We start from the raw sequence: 20,894 nt of genomic DNA, 5'->3' as shown, positions 1-20,894 counted from the left end.
AAGGGCAAAAAATGGGGACTGTCCCAGACAAATTCAGACGTTTGATCACCCTACTTAAAAGCTAACATGAAGAATTTGGTTTTAACTGTAAAATGGCCACGTGGGCTGCTCGGCCTTTTTTTTTTTTTTAAATTGAGGTATCATACACATAAAGTGCATACATATTTAGAGTACGGTTTGATTAATTATGTACAGACCCATATACCAAGATGGGTCTGGTCAAGATACAGAATGTTGCTAGCCCCTCAGTTCATAATCCCCCCAAAGTATCCTCTAGTCTGACCTCTAACACCAAAGATTGTTTTTGCCTGCTTTTAAAAAAGTAAGGTATAATAGATATACAGTGATATGCACTACTCTTAAGTGTACAGCTTGAAGAATGGTCCTTTTATGTATTCCTGCATAACCATCACCAAAGTCAAATTACAGAACATTTCTAGAGGCCCAGAAGGCTCCCTCCTACCCTTTCCAGTCAATACCTCCCACAGAGGTAGACGCTATTGTGATTTTCTCTCCATGAGCCAGTTTTGCCACAGGTTCCTTTAGTGTTCCATCTTCGAACCTCTATCTGTCCCCTCATCTGCTCCACCTGGCTGCCCTGCTCCTACTGAAGCTCCCCCCGCCCCCGCCTCCCTTTCCCAGGTTGAGGATCCCGAACCCTGCATCCTGGCTCCCCAGCCCTCGCCCACCCCCATGGCCTCAGTGACCTCCCACGAGTTCTAGGCCGCCCCTCCTCTCCCGACGCCAAGGGTTTATTTGGGTGGAAGACATTCTCCGTCACCCTCCTTCCCCCGGCACACGAATAAACTCGCAATCTTGGTATAAGCAGGGACTCGCTAGGCAAACCCAGCCTGGAGACAAACAGCAGGCCCCTTCCTACCAAACTGCCACCCCAAGGCATCTGTTTGCGGGGAGGGGAAGGTGGGCAGTAGAGTCTGAAGCGGCCACTGCGGGTGCATCACGAATTCACGGGGCGCTGGGTAGCCCGCGGGGGCGTCCCTCTCCAGCAGCCCCCGCCCTGTACGGGCCTCAGTCTCCCGCCCGTCAAGTTAGAAGAAGGCCGCCTTTTCCGTAAGGCCGCTCCCAGCCCAGATGAGACCCGATTTTAAAAGAGACGGCCGAGGCTGCCAGCGCTGCGTCTGCGGGACGGCCCTCGACGCTCACGTCAGCCCACCGGCCACGAAGCCCCCAGGGACGCCAGGGCCCGCGGCTCTGCTCCGAGACCCCGGGTCCCCTTCGGGAGGCAAGACGTGCGCGCGCGGGAGCGCACGCCTCGCACACAGAGGCCCGGTCCCCGACGCGCTCGCGCACGCCGCCCGGCCGCCCTCTGCGCACGCGCCTGCGCCGCAATCTCGGCGGAGCACTGGCTGTTCGCTCGCCCCGCCCCCGCCGGGCGACGCTCCCCTTCGACCCCGCCCGCCCGACCTTCCCAGCATCCCGAACCCCTACGGCAAGCGGCGAGGTCCGATCCCGCCGGGAGCCGGGAGCCGGGAGCGCAGGGGCGGGGCGGCGCGCTGAGGTCAGCGCGGCGGCGGCCGGCCACGCCGTGGTTGGCTGCGCCCGCGCTGGCCGCGCCCTGGTTGGCTGCGGGCCGCGGGGCTGGGCCGCCGGGTCGGGGCTGGGGTCGGGACTCGGGCGCCGGCCGGGCTTGCGCAGCGCTCGGCTCCGCGCCGCTGCAGGTCGACGGCGGGCGGCGAGGAGGGTGCGGCCGCGGGCGGGGCCGAGGAGCGCGAGGCGGGGGCGGGCGGCGGCGCCGAGGGGAGGAGACCAGCCCATGGACCCGCGGGGCCCGGCGCCCCAGACGCTGCGCCGCCGGGACCGAGCCCAAGATGTCGGCCTAGGCCGGGGCGCGACGACGCGGACGGGGCGGCGACGAGGGGCCGCGGCTGCCGAGGCTTGCGGCCGCCGGGACGCTGAGGGCTCGCCCTGACGGACTGGCCGAGCGGGCGGCGAGAGGCCGGCGCGTTGGGAGCGGGCCGCGCGGCACCATGTCGGCCAAGGTGCGGCTCAAGAAGCTGGAGCAGCTGCTCCTGGACGGGCCCTGGCGCAACGAAAGCGCCCTGAGCGTGGAGACGCTGCTCGACGTGCTCGTTTGCCTGTACACCGAGTGTAGCCACTCGGCCCTGCGCCGCGACAAGTATGTGGCCGAGTTCCTCGAGTGGGGTAAGTGTGCGCGGGCCTGACCCTCGGCTCTGCGACCCCCGCCCGGTCGCGCCCTCCCCCCACTCCGCCCGCCTCCTCCCTGTCCTCGGGCTTCCGCTCATCCCGCCTCGTCACCGCTCCCAGACCCGCCGCCCCATCCCTGTCCGGCCGCTCCTGGCGCCCTCACCGCTTCGCGGCTCTCCATCCCGCCCTGTCCTCCTTTTCGGCCTTCGCACATCCGCGTTCGGCCGACCCGCCCCCTCATCCTGCCCCTCGGAGCCACATCCTCCGTTCCCACCCCCACCCCCGCGCCCGGCCATCGCCCCGGCCGCTTCCTACATCCACCCTCCGAGTCTGGATATCGTTTCCTGCAGCACTCCCTGGGATATCCGCCCCTCGCCCTTGGGGTCCGGAGTCCGCGTCGAGTTGCTCCCCCCCCCCCCCCCCGCTCGCCCTGCTGGCTTGTAGGGGCAGCGGCGTGTGCTTTTTGCGTCTGCCCCCCCGTACGTCTCCTGGGAGCCCCTCCTAGGTGACAGCCTGCCTGCATCCCTTGGTGTCCGGAGCCTGAACATCCCTTTGACTGTACCACCTCTAAGGGAATTTTAAGGTTAAAAGCCTTATTTTGAATACGCCATGCGAGAGCAAATTGATTTTTTTCATTATAGTTTTGCCAGACCCTTGTAATATTTGGGGGCCAGCTGGAACTGTTAGTATATGGAAGTCACTTAAGAACTTTCTTCGTCTGATCTTTGCGTGCCTTAATCATTGGTCAACTAAGCTATTATGCTTTATTAGAACAAAAATTTGATTAAGCTACTTAATGGTTAGAATCTCAAGAACAGCTACACGTGTAAAGTGAAATCTTCTTACATTCTCTTTCTCTAACTTGGACATTTTGTCAAGATCCTCAGCCTCATATAAAAATACTGAGAAGGAAGATGCAATGTTTCTGTTCAGGGTTCAGGCCAGATCTATGAAAATCTTATTCTTGGGTCATGTGTGTCACTGGACTAGGGCTGTGCAGTTTGACCCAGTAATTTCTAACCTTTGGGGCTGATAAAGCTGATATTGACATGAAGAAACAAACAAATGTAGTCCATAGTGAGGCCACCTACTCTGCCAAAATGGTAATTAGAATTTGGAATTTTGTTTACAAAATAAAACTTAAGTTGCGATATTCTTTAGAGAGCTTCTGTTTTTCGCTCTTTAGTGGAATTTTGATGTCTTGTGAGAGCAGCAGTAGAAGGAGGCCCACAGCCCCAGGACAGCCTGTTGTGCTTTATTGTGGTGGGGTCCACCTTTCTTGATTATATACGATATCAGTAAAATAAGAGTACTATTCATTTCCTGGGGTCGTTTATCAGTGACATGATTTCCACCTGAATGATTAACTGGCTTCACGGTTGCTTTGAGAGTGAAGTCTTTGGTGCCTGTTACATCCCAGCCTTCTGAGTATCCTCTTTGCTGTTCTTGCTGAGCGTTTGATCTTGAAATCCAGTTTCAAGATCAGGTTCAACTCAGTGCTTGGTATGTGAGTAAACGTGTGACTGAAAAGCCGAGGCAGAGGGGAGGTTGAGTTAGGTAAGGTGTGGTCCAGCTAGCCTCTGGCCTGGGGACCTGCAGTGCCTCAGAGGGGCTTATCCTGAAGGCTGGGTGCCCTGTGGAGCAGTGGTCCTTCCTTGTGCAGCCCCCTCACCACCAGACGGTACCAGCCACTCTGTGAACTGGTGGGCTTCACTGGAGGAAGCTCTTCTCTGCATGTGCGGAGATCTTACGAGATTTGGGTTTTCCAAGTCTAAGCTGTGTGCTGTAATATAGAAATATTTTGAAAATTGTGTGCTGGCTCTTTGGAAATTATGATTACAAATAAATTACATTATTCTAAAGAACTCAGTCTGCACAGAACTTTAAATTACAGAGAAGAATGTACTCTAAGGTGGCATTTTCATGGAATAGTAATATATTTTAGAAGCAGTATTTCATCTCATGTGTGTTAACACGCACCGATGTAACTCCGCAGTGTGTATTACTAGTTAGGATGTGTGTGCAGTCATTATTTAGTGTTACTTCGAATGCGCAGTCATTGCGTTTGGAAAGCAAAGAATGGTCTTTCAAGTGGAATTGTTTGCGGAGCATTATTAGGTGCCCTGACTTCCAAGTGGAATTACTTCTGCTCTGCTCAAGAAACACATACATAGGCTGTCAACCTGCGGATTGTTGAGTTTTTGGATTTACACTCTGCCTGATGTTTGAGACCTCTGATGTGTTGAGTCCTCTCATGCAGAGGGGCCAACCTTGCTAGGTGTCTGTTAACAGTTATGTAGAATTCTTGAAACTTAGTGAAGAAAAATAGCCGATTCAGCCCAGATTTGAGACTTACTGGGGAATCTTTGAGGAAATTTGGAAACTATAAGTAATAAAGATTTTAAGTTTTAAAAGAAGATTTTCTTATTTCCACAGTGGTTGCTTGGGACAAGACTCATCCTAGGCTTCACTGTAGATTTTGCCTTTAATTTTGCCTTGATTGTGTTTATAGTTTGATTAGTTTCCTCTATGAAATACAGGACCTTAATTAAAAGTTGGAAATACCCTGCTTCGCATGTGTATTTCTTTAAGCTATTTTTTAAATGCAAATTTGATACCGTTTGAAGCAGAGCATATGAAACACTTTGAAATTTCTACGAGTAAACAGCAACAAATATGGACAACTAAATGAGGTGAAATTGTTGTTTTTCATCTTCGTTATATAAAAATACTTTCACATGTCTTAAAATTTTTTTTTTGTGACTTAAAAATGATGGCTCGTATTCTATTTGGACAGAGCTGATGTTTGAAATCCCAGCCCATTGGCATTGGGTGGACCACAGTGGCCCTCTGCTCTGACCCCCATGTGGCCTGCAGACCAGGTGTGGGAGGCCTGGAGCTCGCTGCTGGGGCAGACCTGAGCGTGGGTTTCCCGATTCCCACCCAGTCCAGGGCATCTTCTCTCGTCGTGCCACCATGCTTCCTCTATAAGGGCTAGAATTAATCTTTGTAGCCCTCTGTTTAATTTCCTCATTGGTGATTTTTCTTGTTATGAAGGAAGTGGTACCTTCTCAGAGTTCACCTTCATCTGTGTGAATTCCTGTAGCTCTTGGCCTGGGGATGCTCAGCCCTAGGTGTTAGTGGGATGACTACCAAATTTAATACGTTCAGGCTGAACTGATGGTGCTAAACATCTCAAGATACATTTGAATCTAATGGTTTCTCCAGATAGAATTTTTTTAAATTAATTAATTAATTAATTAATTTATGGCTGTGTTGGGTCTTTGTTTCTGTGCGAGGGCTTTCTCTAGTTGCGGCAAGTGGGGGCCACTCTTCATCGCGGTGCGCGGGCCTCTCACTATCGAGGCCTCTCTTGTTGCGGAGCACAGGCTCCAGACGCGCAGGCTCAGTAGTTGTGGCTCACGGGCCTAGTCGCTCCGCGGCATGTGGGATCCTCCCAGACCAGGGCTCGAATCCGTGTCCCCTGCATTGGCAGGCAGACTCTCAACCACTGCGCCACCAGGGAAGCCCCCAGATAGAATTTTTGCATAACATCGGAACACGTTTTTTAAGTAACAGATATAAGAAACAGATCTTTTGAATGATAAGATCCAATTTGTAGGGGAATACTGGGATTGTGTAATAAAATTTAGGTTAACATAGTTTGGATTTGTAAATAGGTATTTGAAATGCGTGGTGATATTGACTACAAGGCAAGTGATGGAACAGCTGAAACCATTAAACATTAACCGGCCAGCCTTACTTTTTCTCTCTTAAAACCTCCTCCATTGACAGTTGGGCTTTGAAGTAAACAGCAGTGTCTGTGTTAAATCTAGACTTGCAATAAGTAAAACTGGAGTTGGAGTGAGTTGTTCTCACTTCGAGATACCACTGTGTGAGCTACCTGAAAAAGCTTATGCTGTGTGGTGAATTGCTCTTCAATTGCAAATGCAGGTAAGGTAAAAACTCAGAAAGCGCTGCAGGCAGTGTTGACAGGAACGCCCCTTGCCTTTGCCCTGCCTCTTGTTGCAGCACCTGACGCCCTTGGAAATCTTGTCCTGTCTGTGCTGACGTCTGTGATGCTGGATAAACATGCGAGCAAACAGGACTGTTAATTTCAAACTATATTAAGTACAGCAAAGCTATTGAATGCTTTTTTTGGTAAAGAGGCAAAATGTGTTTTTTGAGACTAGTAAAGTAAAAAGGATCATGCTAGAAGAGACCACATATAGATTTTTTACCCTTTTTTTTAAAATCATAAGTGGTAAAATGGGGCTTCCCTGGTGACGCAGTGGTTAAGAATCTGCCTGCCAATGCAAAGGACACGGGTTCGAGCCCTGGCTTGGGAAGATCCCACATGCCGCGGAGGAATATGGTAATTTTTGAAGGCTTTATTTAGACTTAAAATCTACCAAAGAACAATTAAACAATTAGTATCTATTTTATTTTATTTTTTTAAATTTTGTTCATTTCAAATAAAACATACTATCTATGAGATGAAGGGCACACTTTATGGTATGATTTTTAAATAACCTGTGTTTCATATTAGATTTTTGCCAGTAGGTAACTGGCAGCAAAATTGTTTTCAGATTAAAACTTTGCAAAAAGGATCAATTATATAATAGACTTGAAAAAAATTTTTTTTTAAATATTTAATTTAATTTATTTATTTTGGCTGTGCTGGGTCCTAGTTGCGGCACGCGGGATCTAGTTCCCAGACCAGGGATCGAACCTGGGCCCACTGCATTGGGAGTGCAGAGTCGTACCCACTGGACCACCAGGGAATTCCCCTATAATAGGAGGCTTTGGATTTTTGTTATCTTTAGGAAAGAATTAGAAATTTGAAGAGAAATTTGAATTGAATTATATAATTTCTGTTCTTATATTGGAGCTTCTTTGGAGACGTAAGGAATTTACTCTTCAGGGGGGAGTCCTAACATTTACTGGCATGATGATGATTCCACTAGCCTCCAAAATCACAGAGTCATGGGTTTGAAAACGGTTAGGAGTTTGAGAGATCCCATGATCTGCCCTCCACCCCCATCTCCCCTCTCCTTTGGGTAAACCGGGCTCTGGACATTTTCCCTAATCATTTCTGAGCAAGTAGCCCTCTCACCAGGGTTCCTCTCCTTCACGGACCCATGGTCAGCCCTGGGCCTCCTTGCCGGCACCTGCTTTGAAATATCTTAGTTTTATTGTAACCTTTCTTTCCCCCCCATTCCCATTATCACTGGCCTAGCTGAAGCTCTCAAGCCCATAGACCTAAATTAAAGCCTTTCTCGCTTGAAGATTTAAATATTTCTGCCAGATCAGTCTTCAACACTGCTTTTCATTTCATCACTCCCCCTTTTAAAACTTCTACAATGACTTTGTATTCTGTTGCCTTAAAAAAATCAGGTCTGAAATCCATGGTCCAACGCTGGAATTTAACATTGACCTAAGGGACTTCCCTGGTAGCACAGTGGTTAAGAATCCACCTGCCAATGCAGGGGATGAGGGTTCGAGCCCTGGTCTGGGAAGATCCCACATGCCATGGGGCAACTAAGCCAGGGCGCCGCAACTACTGAGCCTGCGCTCTAGAGCTCGTGAGCCACAACTACTGAGCCCATGTGCCACAACTGCTGAAGCCCGTGCGCCTAGAGCCCATGCTCTGCAACAAGAGAAGCCACCGCAATGAGAAGCCCACGCACCGCAACGAAGAGTAGCTCCTGCTCACTGCAACTAGAGAAAGCTCGCGGGCAGCAACGAAGACCCAACACAGCCAAAAATAAATAAATGAGTGAATGAATAAATAAATAAAACAAATAAACCTAAAAAGATACAACTAATCCTAGTTTTAGAGGTTGAGATTAACGGCACCTCTGACCATATCCTGTGGGGGTAATTTTCATTAAATACACTTTTACTTTTATTAAAGTAATGCATTTACTCAGTTTTAAAAGTCAAGTAGTTCTACAGAGTTATTCAGTATAATGCAAAACAGTAGTCCCTCTACCAGCCAGCCCACTCTGGGTCTAACTTCTAAGCAACCACTTTTTTGTTGTTGTTGTGTTGGGTCTTTGTTGCTGCGCTTGGGCTTTTTCTAGTTGCGGCGAGCGGGGGCTACTGTTCGTTGCGGTGCGCGGGCTTCTCATTGCTGTGGCTTCTCTTGTTGTGGAGCACGGGCTCTAGGCGCACGGACTTAAGTAGCTGCAGCACGTGGGGCCAGTAGTTGCGGCATGCGGGCCCTGGAGCACGTGGGCTTCATAGTTGTGGCACGTGGGCTCAGTAGTTGTGGCACGCGGGCTCCGTAGTTGTGGCACACAGGCTTAGTTGCTCCGCGGCACGTGGCATCTTCCCGGACCAGGGCTCGAACCCATGTCCCCTGCATTGGCAGGCGGATTCTTAACCACTGCGCCACCAGGGAAGTCCCTAAGCAACCTCTTTTAACCCTTCTGTTTCTCCTTATCATCAACTGTCTTATGATCCCATTGAACTGCCAGTAATAGAGAACCAAACAACAGTGACTTAAAATCAAATTGAATTCTATTTCATGTGACACTGTTGGTAGTCAGTCCAGGCTAGGAAGACAGTCTCATTCCAAGAAGTCTTCAGGGACCTGGGCCCTTTCCTGCTAAGTCCACTGTGTGGTCTGATGGGGGCCCTCCTGTCTACACTCCAGGCAGAGGGTGAAGGTGTTATGTGGATGGGGAGGATTCTTGGATGCTGATGGTCATCTGTTTAGCAGTTCCTGCCTCAAATTTCATGCATCTAAATAGCATGCTTGTACTGCTGATTTCTGATTTGCCATTTTATATATTATCTGTTAACTTCCTACTGTGGAAGGGAAGGCTTTGGAGCTTTACATGTCTTCTTTCCTGCACTGCCCGAAACACACACACCCTTCCTTTCTCTCCGCTTTTCCAAATCTGGCTATATAATAATTTTTGTTTAAATTGATACTCAGTGTTTGTTGTTATCATTGGGTAAACATTTTAACAGCTGAGCCACATAGGATACAGTTAATTCACAGTCTGCTAAGGCAAGGAATTATTTTTGTGTTAATTGGAAGGAATTATTTTTTCTCTCATTTAGCGAGGATGCCAGTGTACAGTCATGAATTTAGTCCAGGCTTCTAAATAGAACTCCCCAGTGCAGTCAGACACCTCGAGTAATCGCTCACTTTTCATCCCTTGTAGAGCCCTTCATTTTCCTGTTCCATTCTAGGCTGTTTCTTCTCTAGGCCTGCTACTTAGCAGTCATCCTGGGATTTCTCTTCGTTCCTTATGGGAATTCTTTTTGTGCCTCTCCTGTGTTGAATGGGAATTCCTGGATCCTGTGTCTTATATTCTAGTGGCTTCCTGAGAAAGAGTTCATCAGAGAGAAATTTTTTTGAGACCTAGCCTGTCTGAAAATGGCCTTTTCTTCCCTCACAATTGAATGGCAGTTTACCTGGGTATTGAATTCTAGGTTACAGGTCATTTTTCCTCAGAAGTTTGGAAGCTTTACTCAGATGTCTACCTACTGTTGTTGCAAAGGGGAAGCCTGAGACCATTGTGATTCCCACGCCTTTGTGAGACTTGTTCCATCTCTGGGAGCTTTCAAGGTCTTTATTTATCCCTAGTGTTCCTTGGTGGGTCTTTTTGGTGGGGACACTTGGGTCCTTCAGCTCTCCAAAACTTTTCTGTATTATATCTTTATGATCTCTGCTTTCTTCATTTTTGCCTTTTTGGTTGCCTGTTATTCATATTTTGGACCTTCTGGAGTTTTCTGCTAGTTTCCTTTCTCCTACTTTTTTCCATTCGTTGATCTTTTGCCCTTATTTTTCTGGGAGAGAGCCTCAGCTTTGTCTTCTAGTCTTTACATTGAGTTTTTATTTCTGCCATCATATCTTTCATTTCTAAGTGTTTTTGTCCTTAGTATTTGTTTTTTTTTTTTTAATAACATCTTGTTTTTGTTTCATGAAGGCAATCATTTAAAAATTTTTCTCTTTATTTTTTTGTTGATTTATGTGCATACATTTATGTTATACAGACATTTTCTTTTGTTTCTTGTGCTGTCTCTGTTTCTTCCGAGTCCTTTTTATCCTGTTTCCTACTTTGGTCTTTGTCTTTGCTGTCAGAAGCTCTTCTTCAAATGTCTGGTGATTATTGGCTGTCTTCCATAATTATGCTGGACTGATTGGAACTCTCTGTGTGCACAAACTTCAAATGTTGAGTCTCAGCATTAGAAGTCAGATGGGGACGTGGCTCGTTTGAGGGGCGTTGCCAGAGTTGTTAAAGTAGCTCCTCCTCTGGGCTGTCAGTTTCCCCAGAGTGGGGTTTCTGGTCTCCTGCCTAGATGGTGAGAGTGGTATATGCCCAGCTGCCAGCTTTCTGCGAAGGTGGGGTGAGGTGGAGGAGGGCCATTGGCGGGGATGGGGGTGGGAGGAGGTCTGGAGTATAACTTCTTCTGCAGACTTAAAGCCAATTCTGTTTTCTGTCCATTATTGTTTAGCCTTCAAGATACTGGTGCTGCTTCATCCCTACTTCACTTTCACTTTTCTAGCTTTGCTAAATTAGATGCCACTTGTCCATTTGCTGTCCCCACTGTGCAAAATTGTGTTGACATTTGTAGTCTACTGTCATTCATTCAACAAGCATTTTTTAAGGACTTAAGAAGTGCCAGGCACTGCAGTGATGACAAAACAAAATTACCGTTCTCTGGAGCTCATGTTATCCTTGAGGCTACGTCCCACTGTAATCTATGCTATCATTTTATGAGATTTCCAGATGGTTCAGAGATAAGGGTGTCCATACACTGGAGGTAACTGAAAGGTACCCTAGTTTTCATCTCTAAATGAAGTCAGAGCGTACAGTTGCTGTTTCATTTTTTTTTGGACGTATTCTGTTTGTTATATTTACTCACTTATTAGAAGGGTTCCTGCATAAGTAGAAGGAAGAAATGGAGATATGGGAGGGCAAGTTTTTTTCTAGTAATTGTACAACACTGGAAGAGAGAGAAAGGAGAAGGGGTAAAAGGATGTGAAGAAGGGGGACTTGGGTGTGTTGAAAGCAGAAGAGTGGTTGCCTGAAAAGTGGTTGGAAGGAGGGCTGGGGAGGCACCCTGGGTGAGCATAGGCGTGAAGCAGGAGTGTGCCTGTATGGATAGGTCACGTGGCGATGTTTGAATTGGGTGTTTGTGACTCAGGGACCCGGTGTATAAACTTTATCTTTCTTGAAGTGACACAGAGCTGATTCTGTTTAACTGTAAAGCTTTTGGTATGTAGGAAGAAATCACCAATTTAAAATAAAGAGCAGAATAAGAAATGTTCTTGCCAGTCATGATTTTATAAAAACATAAAAAACAGAAATGAAATCCAAAGGTAAATAGACCTCCCTCTTTCCTTAAAAAACTAAAAATAGAACCACCATATGACCCAGCAATCCCACTACGGGGCATATACCCTGAGAAAACCGTGATTCAGAAAGATACATGTACCACAGTGTTCGTTGCAGCACTGTTTACAATAGCCAGGGCATGGAAGCAACCTAAGTGTCCATTGACAGATGAATGGATAAAGAAGATGTGGCACATATATACAATGGAATATTACTCAGCCATAAAAAGGAATGAAATTGAGTTATTTGTAGTGAGGTGGATGGACCTAGAGACTGTCATACAGAGTGAAGTAAGTCAGAGAGAGAAGAACAAATACCTTAGGCTAACGCATATATATGGAATTTTAAAAAGCGGTACTGATGAACCTAGTGGCAGGGCAAGAATAAAAACGCAGACGTAGAGAACGGACTTGAGGGCATGGGGGCGGGGGGGGGGAGGGGAAGCTGGGATGAAGTGAGAGAGTAGCACTGACATATATACACTACCAAATGTAAAATAGCTAGCTAGTGGGAAGCTGCTGCAGAGCACTGGGAGATCAGCTCGGTGCTTTGTGACCACCTAGAGGGACAGGATAGGGAGGGTGGGAGGGAGGCTCAAGAGGGAGGGGATATGGGGATATATGTATACATATATATAGCTGATTCATTTTGCTGTACACTAGAAACTGACACAACATCGTAAAGCATTTATACTAAAAAAACGTTAAGGAAACCTAAGCACTCAAAAAAAAAAAACAAAAAAAAACCCAAAGGTAAATAGACCTCCCTTACCAGGACACCCAAACTACATTTTAAGGCTGTTGCTCTCTTGTACTTTACCCCTGTTCGTGTGAAAGAATTGAATTAGAAACGTTGAGTTTCTCTGATTTTGTTTAAAAAATTTAAATCAGAGGGCTAAATTGATTTTTAACATTATTTTAAACTTGAAATAGCATTTATATTGATTCTTCATTATTGAGAAAGATGTTGGTTTCATAATTAATGGGTTTGCAGCAATCCTTAAAAAATAATTTTGCAGCTCAGATTTGTTTCTTTTTTAACCCTAAGTATTTGGAATCAGATTGTTGAAAACTCTTTAAGTATATTAACAAATTACCTTTTTGATGTACCTTTAAATGAATCTGAGAAAATGTGATGAAACATTGCTTTCAAATATGTAGGATATATTGTCTAACTAGCAGCACTTTGGGAAGTTACTAAGAATGCTCTATTTCCAGTTTCACCAGTTAAGGTGTCAAGGGTAGCATTTATATTAGACTGTATTAGGACAAAAATGTTTCTCAAAACCTAAGGCATTATTATGGTTTTATGTAATCAAAGTGATAAGCCAGGATATATTTCTTGTACAAGTATATAATTATTTTTTAAAAAGCAAGATTTCTGTTTATGAAGTTTTGATAATCCTTGTGAAATACGTTAAGAGGGATATTGAACAGAAACTGGATGTCTATCAACAACGTGAGAGAAACTTAAATCGAATTACACAGCTAACTGATTAAGTTTAGTGAAAAAGAAAGGTTTCTCTGCCATTTACAATTACCAAATGATTTCTTTTCTTTTTTCTTTTCTTTCTTTTTTTGTAAGAGTTTTGAGATGTAATCCACATGCAATTTACCTATTTAAATTGTAGAGTTCAGTAGTTTTAGTATTTCATAGAGTTGTGCAGCTATTTATTTCCACTTTCATCACCTTAAAAAGAAATCCTAAACCCTTTAGCTATCAGTCCCAACTCCTTCCTTCCCTCACCAGCCCCAAGCAGCCACTAATCTAGTTTCATTATATATTTGCATATTCTGGACATTTCCTATAAATGGAATTATATAATATGTGGTCTTTTGTGATTGGGTTCTTTTCACTTAGCGTAATGTTTTCAAAGATATATCTGTATTTCATTCCTTTTTATTGCTGAATAATATTCTGTTACATGGATAGTCCATATTTTGTTTACCCGTTCATCAGTTGATGGACATTTGGGTTGTGTCTACCTTTGAGCTATTTTGAATAATGTTGCTATGAACGTTAATGTACAAGGTTTTATGTGGACATATGTTGTCATTTCTCTTGATTGTATACCTGGGAGTGGAATTGCTAGGTCATTTGGTAACTCTATGCTTAGCATTTTGAAGAACTGCCAGATTGTTTTCCATAACAACCATCCCAGTTCACATTCCCACCAGCAGCAGTAGGGTTCCAGTTTCTCCTCATCCTCACCAATGCTTGTTATTATTTGTCTTTTTTGTTCTAACCATCCTAGTGTGTGTGAAGTGGTATCTCATTGTGGTTTTGATTTGCTTTTGCCTAAAGGCTAATGATGAGCATCTTGTTTATTGTTTATTGGCCATTTTTATATGTTCTTTGGAGAAATGTCTATTCAAGTCCCTTGCTCGTTTTTTTTAATTGTGTTAAAAAATAAATACAATTGTTTATTTTGTTGAGTTGTGAGAGTTCTTTATATATTCTGGATACAAATCCTTCATTAGACGTGTGATTTGCAGATATTTTCTCCTATACCGTAGGTTGTCATTTCGATTTCTTAATGGTTTCCTTTGAAGCACAAGTTACTAATTTTGATGAAATCCAATTGAACTTTTCTTTTGTTGCTTTTGGTGTCATATGTAAGAATCCATTGCTAAATCCAGGGTCACAAAGATTTATATCTGTGTTTTCTTCTAAGAATTTTATAGTTTTAGCTTTTACATTTAGGTTGTTGATCCATTTTGAATCATTTTTTATATTAGGTGTGAGACGGGCGTTCAAATTCATTCTTTTGCATGTGGCTATCCTGTTGTCCCAGCACCATTTGTTGAAGAGACTGTGTTTTTCCCATTGAATAGTTTTGGCACCCTTGTCAAAATCAACTTACCATAAACATATGGTCTTATTTCTGGGCTCTCAGTTCTCTTCTGTTGATGTATATGCCTATTTTTATGTCACTACCACACTCTCTTGATTACTGTTGCTTTGTAGTAAGTTTTGAAATCGGGAAGTTTGAGCCCTCCAACTTTGTTCTTTTTCAAGATTGTTTTGGCTATTCTGGGTTCCTTGAATTTCCATATGAATTTTAGGATCAATGTGTCAATTTCTATAAAGAAGCCCTCTGGGATTCTGATAGGGATTGCGTTGAATCTGTAGATCAATTTGGGGAGTATTGCCATCTTAACAATATTAAGTCTGCCTATCTATAAACACAATATGTCTTTCCATTTATTTAGATCTCTGAATTTTGTTTTCAAAAATATTTTGTAGTTTTCAGAGTTTAACTTGTTTTTACTTTTTTACTGTGGTGAAGTACATATGACATAAAATGTGCCATTTTAACTTTTTGAGTGATCATTTAGTTGCATTAATTCCATTCACAATGCAAAGTGTAAGATTTTTACTTATTTTGTTAAATTATTTCCAAGTTTGTCTCTTTTTAAATGTTACTGCAAGTGGAATTGTTTTCTTAATCTCATTTTTGGATTGTTCATTGCAAATTTATACAGATACAATTTTTTTATAGTGATTCTGTATCCTGCAAAATTGTTTAACTTGTTAGTTCTAATGATTTTTTAGTGGATTTCTTAGGATTTTTGTGTACAAAATCATGTCACCCATGAATAGAGGTAGTTTTGTTTCTTCCTTTCCCATTTGGATGCCTTTTATTTATTTTTGTTGCCTAATTGTCCTGGCTAGAACCTCTAGTACAGTGTGGAATAGAAGTGGCAAGCGTGGGCATTTTGTCTTATTCCTCATCTTAGGGAGAAAGCGTCTAAATCTTTCACCAGTAAGTATGCTGTTAGCTGTGAGTTTTCATAGATGCCCTTTATTAGGTTTATTAGGTTGAGGAAGTTCCCTTCTATTCCTAGTTTGTTACAGAGTATTTTTGTCATGAAAGTTTATTGGATTTTATCAGCTGCTTTTTTGCATCTGTGGAGATAATCATGTGGCTTTTGTTTCTTATTCTGTTGCTATGGTGTATTATGTTTAATTGATTTTTGTATGTTGAATCAACCTTACATTCCTGGGATAAATCCCACTTGGTCACGGTGTACAATTCTTTTTCTGTGTTACTTCATTTGGTTTGCTAGTATTTTGTTGAAGATTTTTGCATCTATATTCATAAGAGATAATTGGTCTGGAGTGTTTTTCTTTCCTCATATGTCTTTGTCAGGTTTTGGTATCAGGATAATACTGGCCTTATAGAATGAGTTAGGAAGGGTTCTCTCTTACATTTTTTGAGAGTTTGTGAAAAATTAATATTTGATTCTTCCCATGTTTGATAAAAGTCACCTATGAAGCCATCTGGGCCTTTTAATTATTTTATTTTAGTTTTTGGCTTCTCTTTGTTGTGGAACATAGGCTCTAGGCATGCGGGCTCAGTCACTGTGGCTCGCAGGCTCTAGAGCGCAGGCTCAGTAGTTGTGGCGCACGGGCTTAGTTGCTCCACGGTATGTGGGATCTTCCCGGACCAGGGCTCAAATCCATGTCCCTGGCATTGGCAGGCGGATTCTTAATCACTGCGCCACCAGGGAAGTCCCTGGGCTTTCTTTGTGGTTAGTTTTTTGATTACTAATTCAGTCTCTGTAGTTATTATAGATCTGTTCACATTTTCTGTTTCTTCTTGAGTTAATTTGGTAGTTTTTGTCTTTTTAGGAATTTGTCCATTTCATTGAGGTTAATTTGTTGGCATACAGTTGTTTGTAGTATTTCTTAATCCTTTTATTTCTGTAGGATCTGTAGTAGTGTCCCCTCTTTCATTTCAGTTCTAGCAATTTGAGTCTCTCTTTTTTTTTTTTTCTTGACCAACTTTAAAATGGTTAAAATGGCAAATTTTACGTTATATATATTTTATCTCAACAAAAAAGTAATTGCAAGTAAAGGTAATTGAAATCCATCCATGTCGTTGAGTGTAAGTAACTATAGCTCATTCTTTCTGGTTGCTGTATAGTAGTCCACTGAATTCGTTTCCCACAGTTTATCCATTCATTCAGATGGACATCTGGGTTGTCCAGTTTGGGGCTGTTAATGAAGAGTGATGCTGCCAGAAATTGTTTTGGTTTTTAAAATTCTCCAGAAAGAATGAATGATTTTTCTAAATCTAGTGCCTCTCTCCAAACGTTGAATTCTATAATAGTTTGTGGAGGGTGGTCACAGATGGTCCAAGTCACAGTTCTTTGTAGCTTAGGATTGTCCCTCATACCAAGTATTAAAAATATCAGAACCGGGCTTCCCTGGTGGCGCAGTGGTTGAGAATCTGCCTGCCAATGCAAGGGACACAGGTTCGAGCCCTGGTCTGGGAAGATCCCACATGCCGCGGAGCGACTGGGCCCGTGAGCCACAATTGCTGAGCCTGTGCGTCTGGAGCCTGTGCTCCGCAGCAAGAGAGGCCGCGACGGTGAGAGGCCCGCGCACCGTGATGAAGAGTGGCCCCCGCTTGCCGCAACTAGAGAAAGCCCTCGCACAGAAACGAAGACCCAACACAGCCATAAATAAATAAATAAATAAATAATTTAAAAAAAAAAAAAAAAAAAAAAAATATCAGAACCTATATCACAGAACTTATATTTGGCTAGTGCTATTTTTATTTTAAATAATGTTAAAATTATAAGAATAATGTATGCTTGCGATTTAATGAATTCAGGCAGTACAGAAGGGTATGTCATAGAGGTTAAAAGTCTTCTTCCCCTTAGTTGTATTATAATTTTTTTACTTCTTTTTAAATTTTAGAGCATCTTCTAGAATTTCCATTAAAATTGAATATTGATTTGAAAGATTTTTTTAACATCAAAATATATTTCTATTTATAGTCATTTAAAATTTTTCATAAGAAATTAATGTTAGAATATGGTTATTACATATATCAAGAGGATTGTGATTTTTGTCTTTGATAGACTATTAATTTTTATTGTTTATATTAATATACATAATGCTGTTGAATCATTCATACATTGCCAGGATAAAGCACACTTAGCCATGGCATTTTATTCTCTAACTGCACAGTCAAACCTGTTGTATTCATGTTTTGTTTATTAATTGAAGAGGAGTCTGTAGTTAGTGGTTTTAACTTTTGTATGTTGTCTTTGGAATATTTTGGTATCAGAATTATGCTAAGAAATAAGATTTTTTATGAAAAATTATAAAGCTTTCAGTCTTGTGTTCAAGAAAATTTTTACAGAGTGAAGAACTATCTGAATACAGTGACTTTCAGTGGGGGATATTCTTAGACAACTTTCAAACTTAGTATTCTGTTGGGTTTTCTGTCTCTTTTGGTTGATTTTATAATTAATATTCCTTAAGAAACACCATTCATTTTATCATTAACCTTTGGTTTATTAACATGGAATTGTATATGAAATAATTTAACTACTTTTATTTCTTTTATGCCTGTGGCTACATCATTTTTAGTTTTCTCTCAGTAGTTAATTAGGGGGCGTTACCAATGTTATGTTGTCAAAGTTTATAGCATTTATGTTATGTTGTGACTTACAGTGAAGTCTTTTTCATTCTGTCTAAGTTGGTTGTAAGAATTGGAAACTAATGAATAGAATGTATAATAATTTTAGGTATGTAACTGTTATTCACTGTAAAACCCAATTGTGTGACTGGACCCAGCGAGAAGGCACCTATCCTGTGCCTTGAGCAGGAGAGTCGTCCAGATGTTAGCGCTGAAGAGCCCCTGGACTTTCTTCCTAACTTCCTTTGCTGCTTCTGGGCATACTTAGCTGCCACCGTTTCTTATTGCTCACGTCACTGTTTCTTGGATTCTTTTATTTTGTCAGTGAAATGGACAAATTCCTAAAAAGACAAAAACTACCAAATTGACTCAGTGATTTGCTAGAGTCTTTTCATGGTGGGGGGATATATATATATATATATATTCTTTTTTTTTTAATTTATTTTTTAAATTTATTATTTACTTTTGGCTGCATTGGGTCTTCATTGCTGCGTGCAGGCTTTCTCTAGTTGCGGCGAGTGAGGGCTACTCTTCTTTGCGGTGCACGGGCTTCTCATTGAGGTGGCTTCTCTTGTTGCGGAGCACAGGCTCTAGGCATACGGACCTCAGTAGTTGTGGCTGGCGGGCTCTAGAGCGCAGGCTCAGTAGTTGTGGCACACAGGCTTAGTTGCTTCGCGGCATGTGGGATCTTCCCGGACCAGGGATCGAACCCGTGTCCCCTGCATTGGCAGGCGGATTCTCAACCACTGTGCCACCCGGGAAGCCCCGAAATGTCTCCCTCTTGAAAAAGATATTGCTTCATGATCATGGTGAGGTGCTGGGTAGAAGTTGGCTGTAATTTTCTCTTTCTGAGGATACTAATTAGAATTTTTAAAAGTGTTCTCCCTGATTTATGTTTCCTGTGGGGTCACTTCTTTGTTCACCTTGGAACTTTTCCTCTTAATGATTTTCCTTCAAATACTGGTAATTCTTGGTTGTTCTTTTTATCGTGGATTATTTAGAAAACTTCCCTAAAAATGATATAGAATTACTAGTTGTCCCTACTGAGTGGTGATGTTTTTGAGTACTGCTAGATCCTTAGTCCGTCAGATTTTATTATTTATTTATTTTTATTTTTTAAATTGAGGTATAGTTGTTTTACAGTGTTGTATTAGTTTCTACTGTACAGCGAAGTGGAGTTCCCTGTGCTATACAGCAGGTTCTTATTAGTTATTTTATACATATTAGTGTATATATGTCAATCCCAGTCTCCCAATTCATCCTACCTCTCACCCCCTCCATCAGATTTTATAGTTTTTCCTCTCTGGTAGCATTTTCATAACGATTGGTTTGTAATATAAACAAAGCTTCATTTTGTAAGGAAAAAAAAAGCTTTAAAAATTCACACCATTCTTAATATCTATTTCACAGCACCACCCACATCCCTTTTCTTATGGCTTATTTCTTCCCTACTACAGTAATTATTGTGAATTGTATTGCAAGTTTAACGATGCTAAAAATATTACATTTATTATTTGCGAAAAATATTCTCCAGTAAAATGAACTTTAAATGTTTTTTTAAAATAAAGTTTGGTGTGGAGAAATTTAACTGTTGTTTTCCACTTTTCCCATGGTATTCTCTTTTCTTCAAAGTGAAAGAGAGTCCTCAGGTAAACATTTGGCAGTTAGAGCATTACCTAGACCTTCCGAAAGTAGAGTCCAGGGTACGCGCTGCTGCACCGGCGTTAACCAGGACAGGGTCTGTAGAGATCTGTTACGCCGAATACTGAAGCCGTTAGTCATGGCAGCTTTGCAGAGTTTGTACGAAATGTTTACCAGCTCATAAAACTTTTATGACCCAGAAGGAATGCCAGCAATAAAACAAATGAATTCATAACAGATAAACTGGGCGTGTAGCTGATTTTCATGCCCAGATATGCTTCCAGTGAGGAAAACTGCCGTGTGGTTTGTGACAAGAGCTTGTGGAGATTGGATTCTTTCTGTTTGGATTTCAGTTGATTTGAGTATTTGTAAAAGGAAACTCATTTGTCAAAAACTTCTAGCCTAATATCCCTTGTCATGCCTTCACTGTCCATTTAGATATGAAATAGTCGAGGACCCCATGTTTGAAAATGTCATTGTTCCTTTTTTGGAATGGCTTGAATTTTTCACATGTTGGTATTCTTTGTTTTCGTGATTAGTGTAATAAAAGTGATAGCAATTGGTATTATCTTCTAAGTCCATTAAAAAATTTATTATAGGAATCTCAATGAGAGAATAGAATATTGAACCCCTCCTCCTTTCTGCGGAGCCCACGTGTCTGATTCAGCCCACCTGCCCGCTCCCGGCATTTTATGACAATTTGAAGAGTTGATTAATGTCTTGCTAGTATCCTTCCCTTTTCCCCACACTTCATATTGGTTTGTTCAGCTTTTTCTTATAAATTTCTTAGAACTTTGTATTTTAATATTCCCTACTATTTCCCTGTTATATTAGGGAAATTAGCATCTTTTCTATATTCTATGTTTGATAGTTTTTCTTAGTTTGTCTTTTGTCAGAACTCGCTGGTGTTTTGTTCTGAGTTTATTACTGCAAGTTGAAGTGGAGGGTGTCGGGGTCTGAGGTCTCCAGTGCCGTCCCCCCTTCCGGTGCCAGGTGCCCCCCTTCCTGTGCCAGATTCCCCCTCTTCCTGTGCCGGATTCTGCCCCCTCTTCCTGTGCCGGGTGCCCCTCTTCCTGTGTGGGATGGCGGGTAGGCTAGGCTCTGTCACCAGCGTCCTTAGGCAGCCAGTGAGCACTGCCTGGCGTGGAGCTGGAGAAAATGCTGGGTGGCCAGAGTTCAGAGCGGCTTCCTCTGTCTGGAGAAATGAGAGGCCTCGGTGACGTGAGCCGGTCGGGCGCGTTTGATCTGGTCGCAGAGCAGGTGGAGGTTTGCTGGGTGGAGGGCGTGGCTGG

The 20,894-nt window shown here is 42.9% G+C and overlaps 1 protein-coding gene across 1 annotated transcript in view; it reads left to right on the top strand.

Moving 5' to 3' along the window:
- The first annotated feature begins 1,723 nt into the window (after positions 1-1,723).
- Positions 1,724-20,894, top strand: part of CDC42BPB (CDC42 binding protein kinase beta) — a 111,919-nt gene continuing 92,748 nt past the window's right edge. The window contains 1 exon segment of the mRNA XM_059915055.1: positions 1,724-2,163. Coding sequence (XP_059771038.1) covers positions 1,989-2,163 — 175 coding nt within the window. The 5' untranslated portion in view covers positions 1,724-1,988.

This window comes from Balaenoptera ricei, chromosome 2 (genome assembly GCF_028023285.1).
Source record: "Balaenoptera ricei isolate mBalRic1 chromosome 2, mBalRic1.hap2, whole genome shotgun sequence".
NCBI lineage: Eukaryota > Metazoa > Chordata > Mammalia > Artiodactyla > Balaenopteridae > Balaenoptera > Balaenoptera ricei.
This window is presented reverse-complemented; position numbering and strand designations above follow the sequence as displayed.